Consider the following 9668-nt stretch of genomic DNA (forward strand, 5'->3'; position numbering starts at 1 on the left):
CTCCCCAACCTTCTCATTACAGCCTTGTTGTCTAACCCCAGGCTGTCTCACTGGGCTTGCAGAGATCTTAACTGCAATCGCTTCCTTCCGATCCTCTCCAGTTCCCCATACGGCTCCCTTTCTTGGTCTCCTTGCCCTTCAGTCTCTGTTCTCTGAGCCATCTTGCCAGGTGCCTTTCCCAGGCTCAGTCCCGATCCACATTTCTTTCTCAGGTTTTTGCGTAGCTAGTTCCAGACCTCCCACATAGACACGGTTGCATGCGCTACTTATCAGATCCATCTTCCTGCCTTCCCCACTCAGCCAGGCTCAGGCTCCTCTTGCTCAGTGGCTTTTAGTCCCTCAGGTTTCCCAGTCTCTGTCTCTCTTCTCCAAATCCACAACTCCGTATCTGTCCTGGCTTTCAGTCATCTTGTTTGGATAGTCCTTGTCTATCCGCTTTCTCTGACCACCACATCCAAACCCCAGGCACTTTGTGTGTTGCCCTCAGCTGGTTTACGTTATTCTCTTCTGACTGTGATGGAATTGTATCAGCTGTTGATTTGGTTCTGTGCATTTCATTTCTGAATGCTGTGTGACAATGCTGGGCTCTCTTGGAGTCCCAGCAGAATTTCCAATAATCTTTTTAACCAAGTAAAAGCAGACAAAGTATAGCACAACGTTACCATAGGTCCATAAAACATTTGCAGAAAGTTCACTCCGATATCTTCTTGTGATCCAATGTCTGAAGACATTGTGATGGAATGGAAACATGTCAGACTTGTTGCAGTCTGGTCTTCTTAATGTTGTCTTAAAGGACAAGGACAAATAAATATCTGTTAATGCTCCATCCCCAGTACAGCTTGAACTTTTCAGTTTGTGTTTGGGGAATGAGATTATTTGTTACCTCATGAATAAAAGTATTTTTGTTTTCCTTTCTCCTTCACATTCTCCCTTTCCTCAGCGTTCGTATTTTTGAATGATTGGCTGATACTTTTTAAATTCAAGCAGATAAATCATGTTTCATTTCTTGGTTTATAAATGCTGCCATCTACTGAGGTAAGTCCAGATAATTTCAGAACTGTAGTTTGTAAACATTGCTAATAAACACTAATGGGTCTGAGTCATAAGAGCTGTCACAGTGTAATTTCTTCCAACACTGCTGATCAGAAAAGCCCCACTTTCACCTGCTAATGGGTCACGTCCTTTTAAATGTTTTGGGCTGGGGTGTTGACAGACAGCTGGCTTGGAAGTTGAAAGCAGAAGGGATTTGCACATTGTGAAAGGAAATGACTCAAGGACCCAGCCCTGAGTTAGTGAACTAGAAGTTACACCTCAGTTTTGTTCAGTTTCCAACTGGCAATTTCTTCGATAGGATCACGTAATGCTCTTTTTCAATAGCCTCCATGAGGTATCGTGGTCTTTTGAGATACCATGATTTAAATGATCTGTTTGTTCATCCTTCAGCTGAATGTACTGCAGGTTCCTTACAGCTATTTTCCTCTTCTGTATTTCAGGTAGAACAAGTTAGCCAGTTGGCTGTGTTTGTAGAAGCAGCGCTAGATTACCATAAACAATCCACAGAAATCTTGGAGGATCTGCAGAGCAAGCTGCAAAACCGGTAAGACTGAACCTGTCATAAAATTTTGAACCTCTTCTGCAGCTAAGGTTCATGGATGTGAAAAGTCATGGAAGCAATAGATCTTGTAGCACCATCTCACGGATGCACATTTGCTGCGCTCCGTGCCTTACTGGACTTCGTTGATTTAAACCGTTGCCACCTGGCAACTTCTTGCTGTGCTTTGAGCCTTTTAATGTCATGCAGGACATGCCCAGAAAGCTTGTGAGTGTGTGCAGAATCTCTCATTCACATCTGTGGAGGTTCATCAGGATAGCCTCCATTTGTTTGCAGGTTTATTTAAACGTGCATACTTTGAGTTGTGTTTGGAGGCTTTGCTAAGAAGGTGGCTTTTTTTTTTTTTTTTTTTTTTTTTTTGAGATTAAGGGGTATAACAAAATTCTGCGGCAGAGCAGGGAAATGGCTAGCTGCTTAGGGACACAGCTGTGGTGTAATGCACTTATGAAAGGCCCAGGTACTTTGTGCTATCGTAATAGAAGAAAAAAAAAAATGCTGCCATGATTAATTTGTTATACGTCGCTCAGAGAACCAGCAGAGAACAGGAGACTTAAATAAATGACTTGAGTGTCACCGTAACATAGTCTAACATGACAGTCATGGAGTCGAGAGAACTGTTTGGGGCTTTCCTGAGGTCAGGGTGGACGTGGTGGCTGTATTAGCACAGGGGTAGCTGTGTCTGTAGGCACCCTGCACCATCCCAGCTGGAGGGACCAGTGAGACAAGGAGGTCTCAGCTGGGCCACATGCACATACAGGAAGAGGTACTGAGACAGTTGTGCTGACCAAACGGTTGTTTCCCATTTTCTCTAGTAAAAAGGCAACGTGTGAGTTGCAGTCCCTGGACCTCTGTCCTGGCTGGGTTTCTGCATATGTCATTTGCAGTTGAGCTTTCCAGAGAGCTCGTTACTGGAACTTGTGCTGAACTCAGTGGCAGCTGTGGATGCTCAGCACTTCTCAAACTCAGGCTGTTAAGCTTTATGCCTCTGTCAGCGGGACCAAAGCATTAAATAAAATAGGGACTTGCTGAAATTCAAGTACCGCACAGGAATTGAGCAGCATTTAGTGAATAAACCTGCCCTCCCTGCCTCCCGAAAAAAGCCTAAAAACAAAACCAGCAGAAGGTGGGGATTTTTTCCCTCCACCTTTCAAACACCAAACCACTGAACCTGAGTGTAAGCTCTGTAAGTATTTCTTCCTTCAAGGTCAACTTTTTGCCACTCTTCTGTGTGTTCCAGAATAAATGTAGCATCTAGTCGGCCTAAACGTGAATTTAAGCCAAAGCCTGTAATAACTACAACTCTGGAAACTGGTGATAATCAACAGCACAATGGGATTGCCTATAGTTCTTCCATAAAATCATCAGGTAAGTCTACGGCCACAGAATTAAGGCATCTATGGATGTTTTGCCGGATTGTTCCTTGATGTCTTCCTTGTACCGTGAGAACAATGGATCCATGAGGCATCAGTATCTGTGCATCTGACTCCAGTTTGTTTCCTAGATTTGGGAATGGAATGCGAAGCAGGGTTCCTCTCAACAGTCTCTCGCCCATCTGAAATTTAGGTGTGGCATTCTGCTTGGCCTTTTAGGTTCTCTGTGCTGCCACTGAGGGTGGGAGGAGAGAGAGGGAGAGGCATTTGCAGAAAACAGTTGATTTCTTGCAAAGACAGATGCCTAAGGTGGGTGTGTTTGATCACTGTCTGGAATATCTCCAGATGGTGATTTCTCTTCACAGTCTGAGACCATAAATGACAAGCAGAGGATCTGAAGTATTAGCCATGTAAAGTTTCTACGTTTAACATATTTTACTTTACTGTCCCCTAAAGTATGCACCAAAGTGGGTGCATTTATGAACTGAAGTACTTAAGTACCTATTGGTGTGGGAGTAGGATCCCTTCCTTTGATTTGGCCCTGATTCCACAAAAAAAGTCAACTGTTGAAAGCCCTTGAAAGTTATGTGAATGGTAATAATTAGTCAGGTTACAATGTTAATTGAAATGGCTTTTCCTCATCTTGATAAAATTATTTTGCCCTGCTTCCTTAATGGCTACAGTGCACGATGAGAGAAGACCAATAAAAAAATCCCCAAAACACCACACTATGCAAAGAAAAGAGAATGAAAAAGCCAAATTTTTCCATAAACATTATTTGTAAGGAAAATACAGGGGAAGAACTGAGCCAAAGGTTCCCTTCTGTACTTGGCATGGTGTCTAGGATCTTTTTCTGAAGCTGCTTCCCCCTGTCCCCCTCTCCAATTTCCTCTTCCCTCCAGTCTCGTTCCTATTTAAAGATTGCTGGGAGAGAAATGAGAGAACTAAAGGTGAAAGAAGAAAGCCTGGAGCTGTAACTTCATGCTCCTTCTAACGTCTCTTTAATTTTCTTGCACTCTGCTACAAAATGAATCTATTATACAATCCATACTGAAAGGGATTTGCAGCAGTTTGGCAGCAAAAATCCACCCGGCAAGATCCTATTCCTTGATTTGTTTCTTTTGTGCTTCAAGCTACTTGGGGGTGTGTTAGGGAAGCTCCCCGTGCTGCCCGAATGCTGAGAGTGGTTTTTGTGTTGCTGTCAAATGTGGGATTGAGGGAGACAATCCCCTCTTTGCACACTCTCAGTTCAGACCACTGGTTCCTAAGACACGTGATACAAGGACACATTTCATTCAAAGCACTGGGGATGTTTGCAGTAATCAGTAGCTTCCTAGTTACTTTCACAGCACATCTGGATGAAAGTAGCAAAACCGTAGCAACCTTTATTAAAGATTTAGCATCAGATTTCTAGGCCCCTGTCAATTACCTGTCAAATTATACAGGCTTTAATTTTTCTGCTTTGTATGTGCAGTGGAGAAAGGAGATTCAGATTGAGTATTTGTGTATAAACTAGTGTGTCAATCCAGAGTTTCAAACCATGTTACAGTGGTTCATCATTGCCATGAATGATCCAAGATGTCCTTTAAGGGTAATCAGTCCTGTCTTTGGGACAAAGACAGACTACTAGATGACTTCTCAAGGTTACCTCCAGCCCACTTATTTAAAGAAAAATCCCAGTTTGAATGAGCTGAAATTCAATGAATGAACAGAAATATAAACGACCAGTGGTCACCAAGATGAACAGAAGTGGCTCATTCCTTCCTTATTGATTCCATTCATGGACTGTTGCATCAACTGTTTGCCTATCGCTAAATCATGGGGTTTCACTTACTGTTTCGCTTGCTCAGTGCTGTCAGAATGGAAAAGAAATAAAACAACCTGAAAGAGAAGAAAAAGAAAAATGGGATATATGTAATAATCTTTGCTATGCTTAGTGTTGCTAGTGATATCAAAAAGACCATGTATTACGTTGTTTTCCTCCTGGAGAAGCTGTGGATGCTGTGCTTACCTCCCCAGCAGGTACAATCATCAGTGAAGTCATTGTTCCTTCTCTCTTCTCTTCATACTCAAAAGTTATCCACGTGGATTTCTGTGGAGCTGCAGTGGGGTCAATATGCCCTGGTTGTATGTTGGGAAACCTTTCTGTTCCTGTTTAAATCAGGATCGTGAAACAGGTTGGGTTTATGGTCTGTGATTTAGAAATGTGAACCAGGTGGCTCTAAGCAAAACTGCTAAATGTTTTGAGGTCTCCGTGTGATAGGGGGCATAGTACGTGATCACTCTTTTTTCGTTTAGAAAACTGACCTCTTCATTCTGCACAAACAAGCACTTTCATGCCTAAATTCCCCTGTTTACACATTGACCCTATCAAAACGTAAACCTTTGATTTCTCACATACTGTCACTCAAGGTAAGTGGTATCTCAGTATTCAGCGAACCCATGGAAATCAACAGGACAGTTCAAAGCAAGCTGTGGTACATCCAGCACTACTACCACAGCTCGGTTCTGAGTGTTGGAATGGCTTTTCCTGTGTTTCAGCATAGCTTTTCAAGTTAAGTATCAGCTTCTTGGAGCAGAAATAGTCTTTTCCTTTGTACAGTCCCTAACACGTGGGGATTATTTACTACTAATGACTTGCACACGTTTGCAGGGTTAGATTCACAGAAACCTAATTTTAATGTTGTGAAATATTTAGCTGCTTTGATTAAGCACCGATAAAAATCTGTACTTCTGTTCTAATTCATTGTTATCCTCATTTATCAGCTGTGGCTACGAGCATCATCTGCCTCATTTTAGAACTATTTAAAAGCTGTATTACATCATGCCTTTCATTCTTTTTGTCAGCTTTGACTATGACACGGAATAAATGGATCTGGTTGCCATGTGCTGGAATTTAACATAAGCATCTAAGTGTTTACTCACCTCAGCTGTGAGGGAGATTTGGCTTAATTATCTTAGCAAGCTTCCAGTGTGTGATTATGAAAGTATAATGTTGCTACCATATGTATACAACATGTATAGAAGGCAGAGTAGATGCAGGTACATCTGTTGGGGGAAACAGACAAAAACCAAACCAACACTGAATGGCATTCTGGTTTCTTCCTGTAACACTCCAGAAAGCACAGCCAGCTTCCTGCTTCACCTGGTTCTGTGCTGTCCAGGTTGGAGTGGTCCAGAGATTAATGACAAATCATCTTTGAATGTGACAGTGAAGTGTGGCAGTTTAACTCCGCAACTGGCGAAATTCAGAGGGTGTGCATGGTGTTGCAAATTAACATAAGCCCTGTTTGCAGAAAGAGTGCAATTTCTGTAGCTTGAATACCTGCAACGGGACAGGATGTGGAAGTATTGAATAGAGAGGGAAAGGCTGGAATCATGTCACAGATTCGTGACCTTAGGCAGTGTGAGTTGCAGCCTGTCAGGCGGCGCTGCCCCATTGCCTTTGTCAGGGAAGCTTTGTCTCATTGGATTACACAGTAGCAGCAGCTGCCTGACTCTAATGAAGACTTTGACTGATCCTACAGCCTGGAGTGAAACCGGTTGTACTGGCAGGGATCATTATTTAAAAATCTTTCTAGGCTGCCAGACATGTCTTTTCAGTTCTTCGGAGCTTAAAATGAACCAAATGTGATCCATCTCATATCGGGTACCTTACTGTCAAAGGCGAGCTGCCTTGCAATAATAAATTAGCCCCACTGGAGCAGCTGGTGACAGCAAGGAACTTTGTCAGTTATTCAGAGCGCCGCCTTCTGCTGTTGACAGTTCCAGCGAGCTGGTACCAGTTCTACCTTGGCAAAGACTGAAAATAACTCAGCTATTCTTGAACACAATCAGTCCATTTTTGGTGGGAAACTGTGGCTTGCCATCTTTTTTCTTTTTTTTTTTTTTCCTGCTTGGACTGTTTCAGCAAAAATATGTCCAGAACCAAGCTTTCACCTGTACCATTGTATGGGACTAGCTGTAATTTAGCTTTTAAAACTTTTGCCACTACCGTGCACCTTCCAGAGGCTGAGGACTAGTGCAGCGCTGTTAGAGCAGTGCGGGAAGGTTTGCTGAGGGGGATCTCTCTGCTGACAGCTCTCTTCTCTCGTTATAAACAAAAGCTCCCTTCCATCCTTATGAAAGGATAAAACATACTCACAAAATAGAAAAGTAATTCCTGCTTCCCAGTTTTAACACCAGATATTTCCCCCGCTTGCGTTATTGGCAATTAAAAAGATGCTTTCACCTGTGCTCGTTTACCGGTCACCAGAACAGTTGTCAGCTGGTTTCCTTAGAGACTTCTTGGAGTTACTTTTACTAGACGGTGCCTAACAGTTACTTTCCAATCATTTCCTGCACATTACCACGATTAGCAGATTCAAATGCATTTTCACATGTGTTTTTAACATCTTAGCCACTGTATCTGTATTGCATTATGAATTGTGTGCAGTTTTACCCAGACAAAAACTATTCTTCAAGGTGACTGCATGTGACAGCTGCGACAGAGGGTCAAGAATAGAATATTTCAGAATTGTTGCGATGTTCTAGATAAGACAACCTGAATAACTTGGTATTTAAGAGGTTTAACTGCTTTAAATACTAAGGTGGTTTAGAGTTGTCATGCTATAATGCGGTTTACTACTGTTTACGTGGCAGCAGCATGAAATCTTTTCTCCTATTCTTCCTTTATAAATAAATATATTTCAAATTACCAGACTTTTACTTGGATATGCTGTATATGTTTTTAAAAATCTGTTATGGCTGAACTTCAGTTGAACTTCTGGCTAGTCCTTGGCCACAGAGCTAAGCTTTACAATTTGAACATTAGATTTAATTTATTAGAGCAAGTTATTATTCATAAATATGAATGTTACGTATGTATCGGTCCCACAAATCCAAGTCAATTAACACCCCTTCATGAGAATACATTTAAAAAAGGTGACTGCATTTACACAGTTAACTTCTATTGCTCATGGTGATTTTGCACTTTAGTTTATATTTGCTTGTTTTCCTGTAAATATATCTACTTACTATTACATTTGCATATGGTGCCATTAATATTTTAAGAGAGTAATTTGGCTTGAAGATCTTTATAGCAGGGCAAACGGCGTAAGTCACAAGAACAGCCAGATACTGTATTGGAAAACTGGTTGAATGTGGAAAATAATTTGACAGGTGGCATCATTCCTTGCATAACCTTGGCTTTAGTTCAGATGAAGGATGTGTACAACAAAGGATTTGCGCACGTGAACGTGGGGAGCTCTAACCCAGCAACGCCTGTCACTGCTCAAGTGAGGCGAGGGTGGAGGCCTGCAGGCAGGAGTGGCTGGAGGCCTTGCTCCTGCAAACACACCCGTAGCCTGACAACCCCGGCGTAAGTCCTGCAGGCTGCGAGCGGGGGGGGGCTGCCCGGGAACCCCTGCCCCGGGTAGGTATTCACGCAGGAGCAGCGTGCTGCAGCACCATTACTTGTCACTTGTATTGACTCTTCCACTGCCTCAGGTCCTACCCTTCCAGTTCCTCTAGCTGCCGCTCTGGTTTTGACAACTGGGATTACTCAAACTGTTGGTTTGAGACAGACATCCTTTTGAAGGGAAGGCAGCTAGGAAGGAAAACGGAGCAGCTCCTGAACCTAAGGCAGAAACAGAATTATGCCTTAAAGTAATTATCACTCAAATTACTTTTTTATATGTAGAAGGACCAGGTGTTAGTGGGTGAAAGCCACGGAGAGACTGCTGGGGAGCTCGTGGTGGCAGGGCTGCAGCGTGTGACCCGTGTGATGCTTAGCGGCCGGTGGCGTGCTGTGAAGCTCTATTAATACGGGTTTTTTCTGTCGCTGGGGGCAGGTTCTTCAGTGCACATGGACCAGCCTTGCTGCCAAGCTCTCTATGACTTTGAGCCAGAAAATGAAGGCGAGCTTGGGTTTAAGGAAGGGGACATCATAACTTTGACCAATCAGATTGACGAGAATTGGTATGAGGGGATGTTAAATGGAGAGTCTGGCTTCTTCCCCATTAATTATGTTGAAGTGATGGTTCCCTTGCCTCAGTGATTTGTGTCATTCAAGCTGTGAACGTGATTTCATGACTGAAATGGATTCACAAATGTTCTGTCAGTGTGGCATTCTGTGAAAGCCTTGCTATTTGACTGACTTACTGACTTTTGTATGCGTCTTTTTAAAATGTATTTATTTTATATTCAGAAAAATTTCACCTTCCCTGACTCGTCAACCTGCAAAAAAACCCATCCCCAGTTTTTTTGCTTTGTGCCTTGAAGATCACTGTATGAAGTGTTTACTGGTAGCTCACTGTTGCTCAAAAAATGCATTTCCTTGCTATTATTGTATGTGGATTTTTTTTTTTTAATCTTTGGCTGCAATGATTTTACTATTGAAAACCATTTTTAAAAATAGTGTAAGTGAAGCTAACTGTAACTAGTTCCTTAAGTTACTGATGTCATTGAGCCCTTTTCATCTACCATGCTGTAATTTATTGTGAGCAAGTTAATCCGTTTCACATTGTACGTTGACAAAAGGCAAAGTGGTTGTTGTCAATCTTCTGATGTTGTTGTACTAAGTACAAGTTCTCAGCATTGAAAATTCCTATAATTTACTGACCAAACTGAATAAATATTTCTGTGGGATAAGAACAGTGGTTGCTGCTTCTATTCCTATAGTTCTGGCATTTGTTTTTGAGCTGGAG

General features: G+C 42.3%; 1 protein-coding gene across 1 annotated transcript in view; it reads left to right on the top strand.

Annotated features, from left to right (window-relative positions):
• SH3GL3 (SH3 domain containing GRB2 like 3, endophilin A3) overlaps positions 1-9617 on the top strand; it is a 58845-nt gene extending 49228 nt beyond the window's left edge. Inside the window, exons 7-9 of the mRNA XM_080396404.1 lie at positions 1494-1597; positions 2850-2977; positions 8814-9617. Coding sequence (XP_080252530.1) covers positions 1494-1597; positions 2850-2977; positions 8814-9019 — 438 coding nt within the window. The 3' untranslated portion in view covers positions 9020-9617. The remainder of the gene's footprint in view (positions 1-1493; positions 1598-2849; positions 2978-8813) is intronic.
• The last annotated feature ends 51 nt before the right edge of the window (positions 9618-9668 follow it).

Source organism: Falco punctatus (genome assembly GCF_963210335.1).
Source record: "Falco punctatus genome assembly, chromosome: 7".
NCBI classification, from domain to species: domain Eukaryota; kingdom Metazoa; phylum Chordata; class Aves; order Falconiformes; family Falconidae; genus Falco; species Falco punctatus.